This window comes from Artibeus jamaicensis, unplaced genomic scaffold, assembly GCF_021234435.1.
Source record: "Artibeus jamaicensis isolate MK-2021 breed Jamaican fruit bat unplaced genomic scaffold, CSHL_Jam_final contig_511, whole genome shotgun sequence".
In the NCBI taxonomy this organism is placed as follows: Eukaryota; Metazoa; Chordata; class Mammalia; order Chiroptera; family Phyllostomidae; genus Artibeus; species Artibeus jamaicensis.
The window spans coordinates 1,030,421-1,050,826 of record NW_026521866.1 but is presented as its reverse complement, the minus strand read 5'-3'; the positions used below and the strand labels follow the sequence as shown (position 1 = coordinate 1,050,826).

The 20,406-nt window shown below is 36.3% G+C and overlaps 1 protein-coding gene across 2 annotated transcripts in view; it reads right to left on the bottom strand.

Annotated features, from left to right (window-relative positions):
- Positions 1-20,406, bottom strand: part of VAPA (VAMP associated protein A) — a 51,540-nt gene that overhangs the window by 13,524 nt on the left and 17,610 nt on the right. For both annotated transcript variants that reach the window (XM_037154071.2, XM_037154072.2), the window contains exons 2-4: positions 14,182-14,334; positions 11,082-11,185; positions 10,535-10,615 (exon numbers count right to left, since the gene is read on the bottom strand). In XM_037154071.2, coding sequence (XP_037009966.2) covers positions 10,535-10,615; positions 11,082-11,185; positions 14,182-14,334 — 338 coding nt within the window. The remainder of the gene's footprint in view (positions 1-10,534; positions 10,616-11,081; positions 11,186-14,181; positions 14,335-20,406) is intronic.

The window sequence follows — 20,406 nt, the reverse complement described above, 5'->3', positions numbered from 1 at the left end:
AAAATGCATTTTCCTTAAATAAGAGAGTATCTCACCTTTAATCAATCTATGAAGATCATAATTCAGCTTTTATCAATAATAACATTTTATCAATTTATCTGCAGGAAACTAACAAACTTTATCTAGACAAAACACTATTCTATAATTCCCTAATTTCCTAACTGACAAGTTTAACAAAACTGAAGATAAATATACAGAAAGAGGGTATTAAGTAATTCTGGAATTTGATCTATACTAGATGATTTCTAACTAAATTCTAACTGGATGCTACAAAGAAACCAGTATGTCGAAGATACTTCAGTTAAGAAGTTTTATCAATTTCAATGGTAAACACTGATTTGGAAATGACAAGACACAATTATCAACAGGGTATAATTACCATCTGAATGAATTATTAGAAATGTTTATATGCATTTTATATATAAAAGGTTTCATCCTTAATTATAACAAATAAAAACTTCGTCATATATTTCCTACTATTATTAACAGATTTGGCGACCTTAAGGTTTCATATTTTCTAAAAGGGATGAGTTGCAACATTAAATTGATGACTTGACAAAGTCACATAAAGAACAACTCAGAACTGGTTCTGTGCCAGGGTGCACTCAATTTAAATACATTTCTCAGTAATTAAGATCTCTTATAGAACCTGCAGGTTAGTAGCAAGCAACACAAGAATGAGTTTAACCAATAATGTTTCCAAAAGTGAGTTTACATTACATGAAATAAAAAAGAAATGCTGTGTTGAACAATACTTTCTTCATTCAGGGTCTATAAATGCAATATGCTTATTTATTGGAAGAGCTAATATTTGGAGTGTTTTTCCAAACTCATTTGACCACAGAACCCTTCCAACACAACACAGTTAGGGAAATGCTGCCTTGTAGAAACACAGCTGTGGTTTGGCCCTTTTTTAAAATACATAACATAATCAATTAAGGCCATTTCTAGTCTGTATATAATATAGATCCATTTTTTGTACATTTGAATTAGGTAAATCTGAAAGACTAATATACTGAAATATTAAAAGTCTCATGTGAAAAACTTGAATGCAAAGTCTACACACTTTAAAATATCCATCAAGAATCATAACAAAGTTAACATGCCACATGAGCTGATAGAGCCAAAGAGCACTGCAGCTAGTTCACATAATACATGTCCATTCTTTTTAGGGCCAGTGATTAATTTTAGACATTTTTAGTTATCCAAGACCTTTAAGAACATACCATCAACCACAAAATGCATCACTACCACAAGAAATAAAAAGGATACATCTTCCTATGTGATCATGACATGATTCATTAAAATCTTTAACATTTGAAGAAGTGTTTTCCAATGATAATCAAGGCTTTCATCTAATTATAGCCAATAAAATGATTTGAAAAAATTCTGAAAAATCATTGTCTTATTACAGTGACCAAATTAGGTCTTTGATATACCATCTCCACTGAGGAGCCAGAGACTCTTGAATAAATCACTGATTCCAACTCTAGGTTTGGTAACATGTTGTCATGAGACATAAAAAAAACTACCAAAGGTGTGTGACTTCCATCAAGACAGCTCACCTTTTCACAGAACCACATAAAAATTACAACTAAAATACAAAACAACCATCACTCAGAATCAGGAGAAATCAAGTTAAATGAAAGTCTGACAACTATAGAATTAAAGAAACCATATCCATCCAAACCAGTTCGGAGGGGTGCAGATACTGAAGGAGCTGGTCCCTCACACACGTGTGGTGGATAAAAGTTTGGGAGGAATACATCAGGCCCAGGAGTTCCAGCCCCACACCAAGCCCCCTAGCCCAAGGTTCCAGAGCCAGGAAGAAAAGTTCCCACAACTTCTGACTGTAAAAAATGAGCAGAGATTGAGTTGATGGAAGAAACTGCTGGAGCCCCAAACAGTTCCTCTTAAAGAACCCACACAAGGACACACCTATACAGACACACCTCCTCTGAGCTTCAGCACCAGGGTAGCAGCTTGAAAAGCACCAGTGGTAAACAGGGAGAAACTGAAGGGTCTCACATCAAGATAAGGAAAGGCCCTTGTCCCTTTTTTGAAACCCTACTCACACAGATCTGGCACGCTGGTGCCATATCTGAGGCTCCATCAACCTGGCTGACATGTTTGCCCCACCCTGGGTATCCACTGAGACTCCTCTCACCCAGCTTACAGGCCCATCTAAACTGTTAACCATGACTTTTCCATATGAATGGCTGGTCTTCCTTCATGCTTCACAACTTCCTAAATCCTATCAAACAAGCAACAGCTGGCCTCAGTGAGCCCCCAGCCCCCAAACCTCTTAAGTGGCCTCAGACCTGACACTAGCAGCAGCCTTCCTAGATTCACAATTTGGTGTTGCCAGGCAATCTCCAAGCCCAGCACAAGTAGCAGCCATCGCAGAATGCGTTATAGCTCATGCAGGGTGGCCCCTGGGCAGAACACTGGTAGGGGCTGACCTTGGCCTGCACCACCCAGGAAACCCCAGACCATGTGCACCCAGTCGACAGCTATAGACCATGTTGGAGCTCCACCACTCTGCCCCTGCACAGCTGATCCTCTACAGAGGGTAGAGGTTGGTAGTCTGTGATCAGAGCCACTCCTTGCTGCTGACTGGCTGGGATAAATCCCTCTGATTGACCTGCCAACAGCAACCAAGTCTCAATGACAAGAGGAGGATATACTCAGCCCACGTGAAGGGTGAACCTTGAGTACCCAGCTTGGGTGATAGGGAAGGCTGTGCCACTGAACCCCACAGGACACCTATTACATTAGGCCACACTACCAGGACAAGGAGCCAAAGCAGTTCTACTGAACACATAGAAAGAAACACAGGGAGGCTTCCAAAATGACAAAACAAAGAAACATGGCCCAAATGAAAGAACGGATCAAAACTCCAGAAAAAGAACTAAACAAAATGGAGATAAGCAATCTATCAGATGCAGAGTTCAAAACACCTGCTCAAGGAACTTAGTGAGTACCTCCACAGCATAAAAAAGATCCAGTCAGAAATGAAGGATATGCTAATTGAAATAAAGAACAATTTACAAGGAAACAACAGTATAGTGGATGAAGCCAAGAATCAAATCAATGATTTGGAATATAAGGAACAACCTATGAGAACAACCAATGACAACAACCACCAATGAGAACAACAAGAAGAAAAAAGAATCCAAAACAATGAGGATAGTGGGAGCAGCCTCTGGGACAACTTCTAGCGTGCCAACAGTCTCATCATAGGGGTGCTAGAGGAGAAGAGAAAGAGCAAGAAACTGGAAATCTATTTGGAAAAGTAATGAAAGAAAACTTCCCTAATTTGGCGAAGGAAAGAGACATGGAAGTCCAGGAAGCACAGAGAGTCCCACAGTTGTGATGGACACAAAGAGGCCCACTCCAAGACACATCATAATTAAAATGCTGAAGGTTAAAGATAAAGAGAGAATCTTAAAAGCAGCAAGAGAAAAGAAGTTAGTTACCTACAGGGGAATTCCCATAAAACTGTCAGTTGGTTTCTCAAAAGAAACTTTGCTGGGTAGAACGGATTGGCAAGAAATATTCAAAGTCATGAAAAGTAGGGACCTACAAACAAGATTGCTCTAACCAGCAGATATGTAAAACTGAAGGGCAGACAAAGAGCTTCTCGGTCAAGGAAAAACTAAAGGAGTTCATCATCACCAAACCATTATTATATGAAATGTTAAAGGGACTTACATAAGAAAAAGAAGATCAAAACCATGACCAATAAGATGGCAAAAAAATATTTATCAATAATTGAATCTAAAAAACAAACTAAGCAAACAGGAAGAACAGAACAGAGACAGAATCATGGATAAAGAGAGCTTTATGATGTTTGCCAGATGGGAGAAGGGTTGAGGGAAATGGGTGAAGAGGTGAGGGGCTTAAGAAGTACAAACAGGTAATTACAGAATAGCCATGGGGTCGTAAAGTACAGTATAGGAAACAGAGTAGCCAAAGGACTTACATGCATGACCTACGGTCATGAACAATGGTGGGGGCATTGCCTAAGGCAGTGGAAGATGCTGGGTCGGGAGGGAGAAAAGGGGGAAAACTCAGGACAACTATAATAGCATAATCAATAAAATATAATTTTTTAAAAATTAACAGACAACTAAGGTAGAAGGACTCAGGAACCAATCTGATGAGGTTCCTACTAGCCAATTTGAGCAATTAATGACAGTAACTGGAAAGAATTGAAACACTGATATGTTTTGGCTATTGAGTTTATAGTAATACAGAAAAAAAGACAGAGAGAGGGAGAAAGGCCTTCAAGGAAGAAGGGAGATTGACTCACTGAACATCATTTCAGAGGGACATTTATGGCCAACTCACTTTTTGAAAGCCTATAACTAAAGAGAAAGACTTAGGTATTTATCTTGCCTTTATAAACTCTGCCACTGAATGAATAATCAAATATGAGATGGGTTCAAGTTTCTCTCTTCACAAGTACTCTACTAATATTTTAAAAAGCCAGGATGAAAGAATGTCATCATTATGCATCTTCAATTAATTAATCGACCTAAACGACATTCTTTTCAATTTCAACTCAACATTTTGGGCGTGATAATTCTTTGTTGTAGGAGCTATCCTATGCACTGTTACGATATTAAGCAGCATCCCTGGCCTCTTCCCTCTAGATGCCTACAGCAGCCCTCCTCTCTAGTTGTGACAACCAAAAATGTCTGGAGCCGTTAACAATTTCCCCTGGGTGGGCAGCAGCAAATTAGCCCTGGTTGAAAACCATTCATCTATCTACACATTGCATACCCATGGCTGCTAACTTCACAAAAACAGAAAGACAGTATGAGCCTTCTTCAGAGAATATATCCTACTTACAAAGCAGTCTTGTCTCTCCCAACCAGAAAAATAAATCTCAATTTAATCAAGCCTCTAGATCCAAATATAGGAAATACAGAAACAGAAATTAAATGACACCACAATGATGCAATCAGCAATATCTAATCTGTTTGGAACAATTCATAGGATAAACCCACTTTCTTTAATAAATAAAATTTAAGAGGAAAACAGGAAATCTAGAGATTATGAGATTTAAGAACCATCATCCAATTGCAGTATGTAGACTTTATTTTTATTTCAATTCCAACAAACTGCAAAAAAAAATTTAAATGCATGTGTAAGATTAACTTGAATACTGCCTAGATTATTTGATACCAATAACATATTAAGCTTAAAGTCCTTATATTTGAATGATACATACTGAAATAGCAACTGTATCACATTGTGGATTTGCCTTAAAATAATGAGATGGAAAGTAGTGTGGTTTAGGTGAAATAGGATTATTAAGTTCATTAATCATAAACTGGTAATTGTTAAAGCTGTTCACAGGGTTCAGAGTACTACGTTTTTAAGAGTCTGAAGTTTTTCAAAGTAAAATGTTAAGAAAAAAGCACTATCTTCACCAAATATTCCCTACAACTTAGTCAATACTATACCTGAAGTCCCAATAGTTCAGTTAGTACAACTACATTCTACAGCTAGTTCATCCAGGCTCAAAATCAGAGAATCTCTGGAGTACTTTGAAATTACTGAACAGACTTCAGGTTACTAATTAATACCTGGTCTAAAAATTTTCCAGGGCCAAACTACTTTCGCTCATGCTCCATGGTATGGGACTCTGGGGACTACATATGGTATTTGTTCAAGCCCTTCAGATCCAAAACCACTTTCTTGGATTACTCTGGGCTATACTTACACGTAAATATACCTGCTACTCTCCTCTATGATAAGGTAAAATGGCTAGGCTCAACTATCATAGACATGCCATTTCTATCAACTTCTGGTTTGGTTTCCAAAGCAGTGAGAACTACTCAATCAAAAATATTAAATACTTGGCTTCTAGCCCCTTGCAGACTATAATGTCAACTTATCTCCTATCCAGAGCATAACATAAGCTCAGATAAAAGATAAGTCTATAAGTCTGATAAATGACTGTTAAAAAATGATGTAAGTACTGAAAAAATACCCAAATGTTTTTAAAATAAGTCAACCCTTATTCCACTGAATTCCACGTTTCTGAATATATCTGAAGATGATAAAAACACTATATCAAAGAGATATCTGTACCACCATATTTATATAACAGTATTATCTGCACTAGCAAAGACATACAAATAATCTAAGTGGTCGTTGACAAATAAATGGATCAAAAAAGTTGTGAGATATGTGTATATATATTATATATATATATAATATATATATCAGAATATCATTCAGTCATACAAAAAAACAGAAGTAAATCTCGCATTTGCAACAATACAAATGACCATGAAGACATGCTAAGTGAAACAAGTCAAGACAGAAAGACATACTCTATGATCTCACTAATGTGAACTCTTAAAAAAAGAGAAAGAGAGAAAATAGAAAGAGAGATGATATTTGTATTACCACAGGTGGGAGATGGGGAAGGGGAACTGGATGACAGTGGTGGAAAGATATACAAACTTCCAATTACAAGAAAGAATTAGAGCTATAATGTACAATGACTACAGTTAACACTATGGTGTACCTGAAAATTGTCAACAAATTCTAAGAGTTCTCATCATAAGGAAAGAAATCTCTTTCCCTATTTGTATTTGTATTAGATAATGGTAACTAAGCTTACTATGGCAATAACTTCACAATATTTACAAGGCAAATCAGTATGCTTACATTTATCCTGTGCATATGTCAATTATATCTCAAAACTGGAAAAATAAAATTAGTCAACCCAGACAAGAACTGTCACGTTCCTCAGTTTTAATAATAACAGCTTTGAAAGCTCTTGGCTTCCCTGGCAGCCTAGGCAAAGAGAAAGTAAATTCCAAAAGAAAAGCATAAACATGCTAACCCTCATTTTCCAGTAAGAATCTATGCATTCACATTTTTTGTTTTGGGCAAATATCTCAAAATTCCTTTTAAGACGTACTTAAAAACACAATAAATAATTTGGTCAAGCCCTGACTGGTGTGGCTCAGTGGTATGGGCAGCATCCTGCACACCAAAAGGTTGCTGGTTCAATTCCCAGTCAAAGCACATGCCTGAGTTGTATGCGAAGGGCAGTGTATGGATGTTTCTCTCATACATTGAAGTTTATCATCCACTCTTTCTCCCTTCACTCCCCTCTCTCTCTGAAAATAAATAAATAAAATAAAATCTTAAAAAAATAATAATAGTGATTTGGTCAACACCTAATTACCATTCAGGGACTTTTTTTTTGTTTCAGCTTATCCTGAAAGAGTAACACAATAATTAAGCCTACATACATAAACTGCGAATTTACTTTTCAATAGGGCAAAGAGCCTCCAGATCAAGGTAAGATTCATGCCAATTTGTAATCTGATTGTGACAAATAATTCTACTAATTAATATTATTTTATATATTAAGTCATCCCCCCAAAACCCTTCTTACCTCTCAAGCCTCCCCTACAACTATAGAAAGATTCAAATTTGCATTTCAGAAGAGAACACAGAAAATGACCATAACCCATTCTATACATTCAAAGACTACTTTTTAAACTATACACATATATGCCTCAGTCCCCTGAATTGTTTACCTCACACTAATCAAGAAACAACATAACAACTGTTCACTAGGACTTCCAGCCAAGATGGAGGTGCAGGTACACACACCGTGCCTCCTTGCACAACCAAAAGAAGGACAACAATTCCAAAACAAAAAACAACCAGAACTGACAGAAAATCAAACTGTACGGAAGTCCAACAACCAAGGAGTCAAAGAGGACACATTCATCCAGACCAGTAGGAGGGGCAGAGACAGGCAGCTGGGCAGAGAGGACTCGCAGAGAGGACTCGGGGCAAGGCACCATCAGTAGCTGATGGTCCCAGCAAGGTGGCAGATTGTGGAACAGGGTGCAGCATACAAAGCAGCTGGTGGACTGGCGGTCCCACATTCCTGTGCAGATAAACCAGGAGGAACAACTGGGGAGCAGGATGGACTGTGCAACCCAGGGCCCGAGAACAGGGAAATAAAGCCTCCAACTACTGACTGAAAACACCTGTGGGGCTTCAGGTGGCAGCAGGAGAAATTCCCAGCCTCACAGGAAAGTTTGTTGGAGAGACCCACAGGGTCCTAGTACGTACACAAACCCACCTACACAGGAATCAGCACCCAGAGGGCCTAATTTGCTTATGGGAAGTGGGGGAAATGACTGAAAGCCAGCAGAGAGTGGAGCAAGTGCCACTGTACCCTCCTGGACCCCTTCCCCACATACAGGGTCACAACCCAGTGGCTGGGTTGCTTGCCCAGTGTGAACACCCAAGGCTCCGCCCCCTCACTACTTAACAGATGCATCAAGATCAAAAAAATATATATATTTGCCCAAACGAAAGAACAAATCAAAGCTCCAGAAAAAATACAACTAAGCAGTGAAGAGATAGCCAACCTATCAGATGCACAGTTCAGAACACTGGTAATCAGGATGCTCACAGAATTGGTTGAATTTGGTCACAAATTAGATGAAAAAATGAAGGCTACACTAAGTGAAATAAAGGAAAATGTACAAGGAACCAATAGCGATGGGAAGGAAACATGGACTCAAATCAATGGTGTGGACCAGAAGGAAGAAAGAAACATCCAACCAGCAAAGAATGAAGAAACAAGAATTCAAAAAAATGAGGAGAGGCTTGCAGGACATCTTGAAATGTTCCAACATCCGAATTATAGAGGTACCAGAGGGGAAGAGGAAGAACAACAAGTAGAAAACTTATTTGAACAAATAATAGAGGAGAACTTCCCTAATCCGGCAAAGGAAGTAGACTTCTAGGGAGTCCAGGAAGCTCAGAGAGTCCCAAAGAAGGTGGACCCAAGGAGGAATACCAAGGCACATCATAATTACATTACCCAAGATTAAAGATAAAGAAGGAATCTTAGAAGCAGCAAGAGAAAAGGAGACAGTTACCTACAAAGGAGTTCCCATAAGACTGTCAGCTGATTTCTCAAAAGAGACCTTACCAGGCAAGAAGGGGCTGGAAAGAAGTATTCCAAGTCATGAAAGGCAAGGACTTACATCCAAGATTCCTCTACCCAGCAAAGCTTTCATTTAGAATAGAAGGGCAGATAAAGTGCTTCTCAGATAAGGTCAAGTTAAAGGAGTTCATCAACACCAAGCCCCTATTGTATGAAATGTTAAAGGGACTTTATCTGAGAAAAAGAAGATAAAAAATATGTACAGTCAAATGACAGCAAACTCACAATCATTAACAACCACACCTAAAACAAAAACAAAAGCAAACTAAGCAAACAACTAGAACAGGAACAGAACCACAGAAATGGAGATCACATGGAGGGTTATAACAGGGGAGTGGGAGGGGAGAGAAGAGGAAAAGGTACAGAGAATAAGTAGCATAGATGGTAAGGTGGAAAACAGAATGGGGGAAGGTAAGACTAGTATAGGAAATGTAGAAGCCAGGGAACTTATATGTAGGACCCATGGACATGAACTTCTCATAAAGAAGGGGAATGTGGGTGGGAGGGGGTGTGCAAGGTGGAGGGGAGTGGGGGCGGGGGGGAATGGGACAACTGTTTAGTATAATCAAGGAAATATATTTTTTAAGTTTTTTAATAAAAAATAGAAAAACAAAAAAACTGTTTACTAAAGAATAAAATCAGATTAAGACAGCAATATTTATAATAAAGAACTTACAATAAAGAAATAAAGAACAAAATCAGATAGGTTTTGACCAAAGGACAAACCCACCTGTGTAGATGGGTAGGTGGGTTTTGGTCAAAACCCATTTTGACCAAAATAGCCAGGAATAGCCAAACTTGAAATAAACTGCTTATCCATGTAAATTAAACCTTTTATCTTCACACTATTGATATAGTTGCCAAAAAGTGGTTTGTGTCTTGTTAATTTAATTATATTTATATATATATAAATGTATCATTCTAAAAAAGAACCTGAAATCGCTTAAGTGGCAATTTCAGGTTCATGTGTCTTGTTAATTTAATTATATTTATATATATATATAAATGTATCATTCTAAAAAAGAACCTGAAATCGCTTAAGTGGCAACAATTTGGTAGAATCAAATAATTATTCTCCAACATAAAGCTTCTACCTAAAACTACAGTCACAGCCTGGCACTCATCAGCTTCAGAACTCCTTAAACCCTGTACTCATCACATTTGACAAGAAAAAACATTTCAGCACTCAGCGTTCGCTCAGGACTCATCCCACTTGCTAAAAATTGTATGAGTCACGGTGCTACCCTGCAAGAGAAAATGCTTCACTGTTCAGTACTCATCAGTTTTGGCACACATCATGAATTCCAGAACGAGTGAAAGAGTACCAAGGTACTACTGTATTTTTATTCTTGAACTAATGTTATTAAAATGAAAAGAGCATGTCAAGTTTTTTTTAACTAAGCACTCAATCTTATAAAGTGGAATACCATTATTACACACCCTACAAAGTTCAAAACAAAAGGAAAATTAATCTCAAAGTAACAGAGCTTCTTAAGAACTTCCATTTTTCTTATATTTCCTACTTACCAATTTATCATTTTCATTGGGCATTTCAAAAACACATCTCAATTTAGAATCCATTAATTCATCGGGTTTTGCCTCTTTCCACTAAAAACAAACAAAACCAAACTTAAACTTGACACAGAAGATATAACAAGTTTAACATGAAAGGACAACTAAAGAACTGGTGCAGCTGCTAGGAGCAGGAAAGCTGCTGTCTTTGGCTCAGCCAAGATGCAACAGTGCATTACACTCTGTCTTGATCACCCTGCCATAAGTATGTGGCAATGCCACAGAACTTTCTATATAATCCTCCTTAATAGAGCTACTATTGCTATCCATTAAAATGACACAAACATCTCTATAGATATTACAGGACTTTTGTCTTAATAGCATTTCTAAATTGTTTTTAAGAAGTACTACTTCAAAATTCTTTCATTCTTGCAGTCTGGACTGTCTGTAATAAATAGATTTATAGGTTTTTTCAAATTAGTTTTCTCAATTGAAAACTAAACAAAACCCAAAGTTTAAACAACATTCCCCAAAACAAACTGTGTTCAATTTCTGTACTTACCACAGCTTCCATATCTGAAATGTTTGGTGGGGCAAAAATTGTCTGTACCATAAACTTGTGTTTACTCTTTTCATTAGGATCATAGTCAAAAGGCTGTAGCATTACTAAATAAGAAAAAAAAAACATTACATTGTATTCTGCATTTGTTTTCTTCTTATTCCTATTACCTGCTTCACTAGTATGCAAGTTTAAAGAAAACCAGGAAGGGTTCAAGAAACCAAACACTGGATTATTCACATTAAGGACTCAGAAACAACTTTATATTTTCCAATTATTTTAAATATTTCCATCTTTCTGAAATGCTAACTCTAACAATCTACAAAATAAACAAATGAGTATTTTAAAAAGGTAAGTATCAACCCGACTTTCCCTTCTAGACTTATGTTTAGGAAGTTTTCAAAATTTCACCACCATTAACTGTTTTCATGCCTACAAGTCTGGATTAAATCTAATAAATTTTCTGTTGAAACTAGTTATAAATTTAGGCTTTCTTTTAGGAGAGATAATCCCTCTTAAAATTAGACAACTGGGTTATCTAAAGGAGAAATACTAAGTAACTTATAAACTACTGCTTATCCATATAAATTAAACCTTTTATCCTCAGACTATTGATATAGTTGCCTGAAAAAGAACCTGAAATCCCTTAAGTGGTTTCAGGCACTTATAAACTACCCCTTATACAAAATGGTAGTTTATAAGTGCCTGATAACACTTACAAACTATTAGTGTTCTAATACAACTAATTTTTTAAAAATAGATGTTAAAGAAACACCCATTAGAGTTTATCAATTTGTTTAAACACAATTCTAAGAAAACAAAGTATACAAAGAAATCATATGGCCTCATGATTCCTAGAACTTTTCTAGCATCCAAATAATCATATTCAAATTTTTCTAAGCATTAGCCTATAAAAGAGGGTTTGTAGAGACTCCATGTGGTTTTAAATTATGTAATATAAATCTAATAATGAATAAATCAACATTTACATGCTAATATTTAGGTTATTTCTAAGATATATATGCACGTCACACTTTCAGAAAGAGAATACAATTAAGTAAACATGAGAAGTATCAATTATACAAGAAAGTATTATTTCTAAGTATGTCTGAGAAGTCCATCAACTATCAACAGTTAAAAAAAACTTTTTTAAAAGGTCAAATACATAGCAGCAGAAAATAAACAGGATAAACACACAAAATCCAAAAAAGGACAATAAATTTCTATTAATACTGTTCACTTAGCAATCATTACCAGCTAGTCACTACAGACTAGGCAAAAAGAAAATTTTCAAATATGGTTGTGACTTTATGGCAGTTATACAAGGCTGCAAATAACAAGAAGACAATCTTTATATTTTACATATATATATATATATATATATATATATACATATATATGCATATATATATAAAGAGAGAGAGCGCATCCACACACACTAAAGGCAGAGGGGAAAAAATGAGTAAGTACAGAGAGTCAATCAGGGAAAGCAGCTGGAGGAAGTGTAGTTTGAGTGACTCCTCATATGGAAAAGCACTACGCTAAAAACTGGAAGAGCTAAGTTCTGGTGGGAGAAGAAGGATCTGAGGGCATGTTATGCAAATAATAGTGTGTCTGAAGTCAGGTGCTCAATATAAGGGGTTTATATGGCAGAAAGTGCTTTGAAAAATATACATTAAAAAAATTAATGTAGTAAAATTTCAGCAATCTAGAACCCTCAAAGAAAAAGTCATTCTGAATAGCTTTGTGGATTCCTAGGGATAAACTATTTTTAACCATATGAATAGAAATAATTCTATTTTCTTCCAACTTAGCTTAAAGATTTAGACAGCAACTTCCAGAATGCATGTACACATTGTTTTATCTTATTTCCTATTCATTTTACCCAGGAACTGATGGCCTGAACAAACAAATATGAAAGTATTCCTCCCAGGCCACCATACCACAAGACTCACTTAAAACATCTTTTCTAGGTCCTCCTTGCTCTGAGTTTTCAACTATAGCACAGAGGGAGGATTTAGGGTCATCAAGAACTTTGACTATGCTCTGTCCTCTACCGCTTTTAAGTCAGGTCCTACTCCTGAATACTCTTAATGGGTCTCCCTCTAGGCTCTCACTCTTTATATATAATTTGTTATTTTTAACCTCTGTGGCTTTGAAAAACCAGAAAACTGATATAGAATTACTGTATCTTTAGAATGCTTATCAAAAACACCCACCATGTTTTCTTTTGTTTTTAAAGTACACATGTCCAGGCCATGTCCCCACAGATTCTGATCTGGGAGGGTCCACGTGTGTTCCTGCTCTCTGTGTTATTATGACACACGGTAAGAGTTGAAAACTACTGATAGAGAGTAAGAGTAAATGGTTTCTTTGTGAGGCCTAAGTGGTTCTCCCATAAGTAAGAAACAGTCTTACACTGGGTTTCTATTTCTCAGCTGTTAGATGATATTAGAAACTACTATCTTGGGAAGTCTAAGGAAAGAAAGGAACATTTTATAGAAGGCATTAATTATAACATCAGCACAGACTTCACAGCAAAAATAAGCATGCATGGAAGAAAACAAGCACACTCTTTGCACTACAAGTAAACACAAAAGGAAGTGATAGAAATAAATTTCAAATGCAGGGCACTGTTTACAATGAAAAGCAAAAATACTCATTGAATTTGACATAATCAACAGAAAGAGGCATTATATATTTTAAGCAAAAGATTTAAAATACTTCTATAGTTGCATGTAACATGTAACAATAGCTAGCAATCTGAGTAAGAATGAGCAATTACAAAAATTATGTCACATTTCAAAGATAAAACAGTAAGGGCAGATAATATGGTAGTGAGCTGTAGAAATAAAGATTCAAAATTTTAAATTGACAATTGCTTATAAATTGACCACGTAACACCCCATCACAGATAAGGGTGAGAAATTTTGTACAATTTGCACATAATTAATATATAAGAACAGGACATTATTAAAGGCAAAGCCAGAATAACAAAAACTTTCCTCTCCCACCAGTTAAAAGCCTATCATTAAAACAAATTAAAAATAATCATAAAATGTCAAAACTCAAAACTGTGTAAATTCTGGATATGATGTGCTACCTGAAACAGTCACAGTCGACCCTGGGTCAATAATTCCACTGTTGGGTCTCACACAGTACCGACGAGGTGCTGTAGTCTTCACTTTGAAACATACTTTTCTATCCGATGGATTTCGCAACTTAAGATTTGTAGTGACTACATCTGTGAAGGGGCCTGTAAAGTTCAAAAACCAAAAACAGGAAAAAAATTTAATTGGAGTGTTTTACACACAGAACAGAATTCAAAATTAAATGTATATAACCTCAATTTTATTTGAAGTAAATATTAAAGTCTTTGTACATAAATATACCAAATGACTAAGAGTACTTTTCTCAAAGTGGTAGACTTACGAATGAGTTTTACTTTCTTATATATTCCTTACCATATTTTAAAAATTTTCTACATGAGCATGTATTATTTCTATCATATAAAAGTATTTTGAAAGTTTCAATTTTTAAGTCTATAATTATATTCTTATAGTAGACTGGTACCACATTACTGAAAAGATCAGGATTTTCTAATGGTGTGCAAACCAGTGCTAATCTTCAAACTCACTCTACTGAGCCAAATGCATCTCTACATCTGACCACAATACTCTTGCTTCCCTCAGATTTGATTCATTCTTTCACTCACATATGTTAAGTACCTATTATGACCACTGTGCCAAATACTCTACATACAAAGTTCATTGGGTTTTTTAAGATTCTATTTATTTTCTTAGAGAGAGAGAGAGAGAGGAAGAGAAGGACAGAAACATCTATAGGTTTCTGCCTCTCCCACTCCCCCACCCAGACATCTACAGGCAGACACATACAGGCCCACAATGCGGGCATGTGCCCTGACCAGGATTTGTGCATCCTCTGAAGATGCCCACCTGTCTGAGCCACACCAGTAAGAGCTAGATACAAAGTTTTAAAGCTTTGGTTCTACATCCTAGCAACACACACAAAAAAATCCATCAAAACAGGTGATCCAGTCCTGCCTGAATTAAATAAATCCTAAACCTTTTTTTTTAAAGGAGGGAAAAATAAAGATTACATCATTTTTGCTCATGGCTAAAGAAAAACCTAAAGAGAGATTTACAGATTAAACAATAAAACAAACACCTGTTCATTGAAAGAGCGTAAACTTAAAAATATGTGCCAATTCAAAGCAATAACCACACACCTCTAACTAACCCAAAATCAATTTTAAATGTTTTTTAAACAATCAATCTTAAGTTCCATTTTAAAAAGCCAGAAGACTTAAATCAAAGACGACTAATTTTAAAGGCTTTATTTTATTTAAATAAAGAAGAGTAAGCTTATCTTTTAAAACTGTAAAACAAGCAGATCTGCTTAATGCAATGAGAGGAAAAGAAATTTCAAATTCAAGCCCTCTAGAACATATTTATTTCATATCCTATTAAGGGAAATTATAAATATCCTACATTTGAAGTTTGAGTTACAAATTATTTTCCAACAAATAAAGACTTAGAACCTGGATGAGAAGCTGAAGATAGAAATGGGAGAACATTAAAAGAAAATATATAAAGGCAGAGGAACAGTTACAGAAAATAATTTAATGTGAAAATAGCCAAGTAAATCAACAAGTACGTATGTTTTTTTGTGGGTGAAAAAAACATATACAACACATGGGGTGGGGAAAAAGTAGGTTTGAAGTTGTTTATATGGAAAATAATACAATGATTAATAAATAGAATACAGGTTTCCTGTATTCACAACAGTAAGCTACTTTTGCCCTGCCCTATATATATGAAGTGCAATGGTTGAAGAGTTTGCTTTAATTAATTATATGGTGAAATTAATCATTCAATTTCTATATCATTTTACACCCTTTGCTGCTTCTTTAATCCCAAATGCTTGCATTTTTTAATCAGCATTTGATTAACAGGCACGTGTGAATAAAGGAGAAAATGCCAATCTGTCCATTTTGCCACACGAATCCATAAAATGGTTGGCTATTGATGCATTTTAAACTGCTAATAAAACGAAGTCTTAAAGAAATAGATTCCATTTCTTAACATTCTCCAAGTCCAAAAATTACTACAGATAATTGAGACGGTATAAATTTTTATTTTTTTAAATATATTTCCTTGATTATACTAAACAGTTGTCCCATTCCCCGCCCCCACTCCCCTCCACCTTGCACACCCCCTCCCACCCACATTCCCCTTCTTTATGAGAAGTTCATGTCCATGGGTCCTACATATAAGTTCCCTGGCTTCTACATTTCCTATACTAGTCTTACCTTCCCCCATTCTGTTTTCCACCTTACCATCTATGCTACTTATTCTCTGTACCTTTTCCTCTTCTCTCCCCTCCCACTCCCCTGTTATAACCCTCCATGTGATCTCCATTTCTGTGGTTCTGTTCCTGTTCTAGTTGTTTGCTTAGTTTGCTTTTGTTTTTGTTTTAGGTGTGGTTGTTAATGATTGTGAGTTTGCTGTCATTTGACTGTACATATTTTTTATCTTCTTTTTCTCAGATAAAGTCCCTTTAACATTTCATACAATAGGGGCTTGGCGTTGATGAACTCAACTTTAACTTGACCTTATCTGAGAAGCACTTTATCTGCCCTTCTATTCTAAATGAAAGCTTTGCTGGGTAGAGGAATCTTGGATGTAAGTCCTTGCCTTTCATGACTTGGAATACTTCTTTCCAGCCCCTTCTTGCCTGGTAAGGTCTCTTTTGAGAAATCAGCTGACAGTCTTATGGGAACTCCTTTGTAGGTAACTGTCTCCTTTTCTCTTGCTGCTTCTAAGATTCCTTCTTTATCTTTAATCTTGGGTAATGTAATTATGATGTGCCTTGGTATTCCTCCTTGGGTCCACCTTCTTTGGGACTCTCTGAGCTTCCTGGACTCCCTAGAAGTCTACTTCCTTTGCCGGATTAGGGAAGTTCTCCTCTATTATTTGTTCAAATAAGTTTTCTACTTGTTGTTCTTCCTCTTCCCCTCTGGTACCTCTATAATTCGGATGTTGGAACATTTCAAGATGTCCTGCAAGCCTCTCCTCATTTTTTTTGAATTCTTGTTTCTTCATTCTTTGCTGGTTGGATGTTTCTTTCTTCCTTCTGGTCCACACCATTGATTTGAGTCCATGTTTCCTTCCCATCGCTATTGGTTCCTTGTACATTTTCCTTTATTTCACTTAGTGTAGCCTTCATTTTTTCATCTAATTTGTGACCAAATTCAACCAATTCTGTGAGCATCCTGATTACCAGTGTTCTGAACTGTGCATCTGATAGGTTGGCTATCTCTTCACTGCTTAAGTTGTATTTTTTCTGGAGCTTTGATTTGTTCTTTCGTTTGGGCAAATATATATATTTTTTTGATCTTGATGCATCTGTTAAGTAGTGAGGGGGCGGAGCCTTGGGTGTTCACACTGGGCAAGCAACCCAGCCACTGGGTTGTGACCCTGTATGTGGGGAAGGGGTCCAGGAGGGTACAGTGGCACTTGCTCCACTCTCTGCTGGCTTTCAGTCATTTCCCCCACTTCCCATAAGCAAATTAGGCCCTCTGGGTGCTGATTCCTGTGTAGGTGGGTTTGTGTACGTACTAGGACCCTGTGGGTCTCTCCAACAAACTTTCCTGTGAGGCTGGGAATTTCTCCTGCTGCCACCTGAAGCCCCACAGGTGTTTTCAGTCAGTAGTTGGAGGCTTTATTTCCCTGTTCTCGGGCCCTGGGTTGCACAGTCCATCCTGCTCCCCAGTTGTTCCTCCTGGTTTATCTGCACAGGAATGTGGGACCGCCAGTCCACCAGCTGCTTTGTATGCTGCACCCTGTTCCACAATCTGCCACCTTGCTGGGACCATCAGCTACTGATGGTGCCTTGCCCCGAGTCCTCTCTGCGAGTCCTCTCTGCCCAGCTGCCTGTCTCTGCCCCTCCTACTGGTCTGGATGAATGTGTCCTCTTTGACTCCTTGGTTGTTGGACTTCCGTACAGTTTGATTTTCTGTCAGTTCTGGTTGTTTTTTGTTTTGGAATTGTTGTCCTTCTTTTGGTTGTGCAAGGAGGCACGGTGTGTATACTTACACCTCCATCTTGGCCGGAAGTCCAGAATGTATCAATTTTTATAGGACTATCTCAAGTAAGACTTTAACATGAGAAAACAAACATTTCACAAAATTTTAATTTTGAATAATAGTGTATTTTCATAACAATTATTTAAAAGTTTTTTAAATTTTAAATTCAATTTTTATAATTCTCAATTTCAAAGAAAACACCAATTATCCAAAATAAGGTAAAGTAACTGATTTTTAAAACTGATTTAGAAATAAACATGTGTTACTTTCCATCAACATATTAACTCTGGAATAGTACTTAACCCTGTAGTGGTTTGTGCTTCTAAATGGAGTGTGAGAGGTCATGTGGATAAAACTGGTCATCCACTTTAAAAGTAAAATTTAAGTAAACAAATTTTTAAACATTTCTCATTAATAACCATCTAACTTTTGTGACAAAGTTAGACTTTGGATGAAAACTGACGATTATTTTGCATGGATGACTATTGTCATCCACATGACCACTTATGGTTAAACTTATATTGCCTAGCAGGGCTTAAAAATAAATCTTCAGTAATAGATTATGGTCCTTCAAGACATAAAAATGCAAGCTACATAAGGATGAAGATAATATGTCAAAGAAAAAACCCCACCAATTTCAAACAAAATTCTTAATTAATTCGATATGTTAGCTTTATCGATAAAATGTAAAATTACCTATAATAAACCCATCTAAAAATGAATGATATTCTTTGCTTCTTTGTGTCTCTCTAACCATGCCTCTCCATAAGGGTTGCTGCCAGCAGACAGTTAGAGTCTAAGCCATTTTCCTGGTTAAAACGGAAAATTAGCAAGTGCTGATAACCATCAATGTAAGAATAACCAGATTTAATAGCTATAAGAGGTCTTGGGAATAAAGATATTATCTGGTCCACTCTTTTGGATCACAGAACCCTTTGAGAATCTAATGAAAGCTATACAGTGCCCCAGAAAAAACATACATTGGCAAATACAATTTTACATGAAATCTTTTGGGGGTAGGGTGAGACAGGGAGACTAGGTGGGGGTGGGAGGAAGACCTGGACCCCTGAAGCCTGCAAGTTAAAAAGACTGAATAAAATCTACCTTTACAAACCCTCCGAAACAGAGAGAAAGAAAAAATATGTAATTTACTTGCTATGAAAAGATCCTAAACCCCAGGGTAATACTGCCCCTATCAGGTATTTCTGCCTGACATTTATGACTAGGTGGAAAAGAGGAACAAGATTTTAGCCATTCTGCAATGCCAGGGCAGACCCATTCAGTGAAGTATCATGTCCTTATACCACCAAATTTTCAAATATGTATCTAAAAATTCATACTGATGAAAACTTTTTCAAAAATTCATCCGCTATGTAAATTGAGGAAAAAAATGTTCTCTTTCCTCCAAAACTTTAAAAAGTGAGTTTACCATTACAAAAAATTATTCTGCCAACAGCAATATCACTCATGTTATTTGAATCATGTAACTACAACATATCTGTATCACTCAACAAATATTTGTAGGTGACACATTCACATGATTCTACCTATATGCATAAATATTTGTATCTTGCCCTTATTACAAAATGTAAAAGTCCTCTTGACTATTACATCAGTCCTCTACTTAGATTTAACTCTTGCCTTACTGAATGCAAACCTTTTCGTTTAAGTAGGTTACAAGCATCTGACTACTTTACCTTCTAGTGTATGTGCCCAAACATTTACACAATAAAAAACACATTTAATTACAAGTTTACTTATTCATTTATGTTATAGTTAGGAAATTATATTAAAACTTGAATGATGTATGTTGGCAGGTAATTTTATATGTAAATTTCATTTTGGAATGGTAAAGAGAACATTACAAAATACAAAGTATTAAAATGGCATATTGTGTCATATAGTGTTTAAAAATGCTGCATTATATTACTACTCTATTGCTTTACTAATTGAATACTTATCCTCTCCAATGCATACGTGGTTAAATACTTAAGAAAAACAAGTTAATAGTTACGAAAAGCCAGGATTAAGGGTTAACTTAGCAGGGAAAGAAAGAGGTAGTAACTGGGAGAGGGTACAGAAAGGTTCTGGAATGCTGTCCAAGTTCTATTTCTTGTCCTAAATAGTGATTACATGAACATTACTTTTCATATTTCCTTGAACTATACATTTAATACAAAATAAAGGTTCTTTTTTATAGAAACAGTAATCCTGATGTAA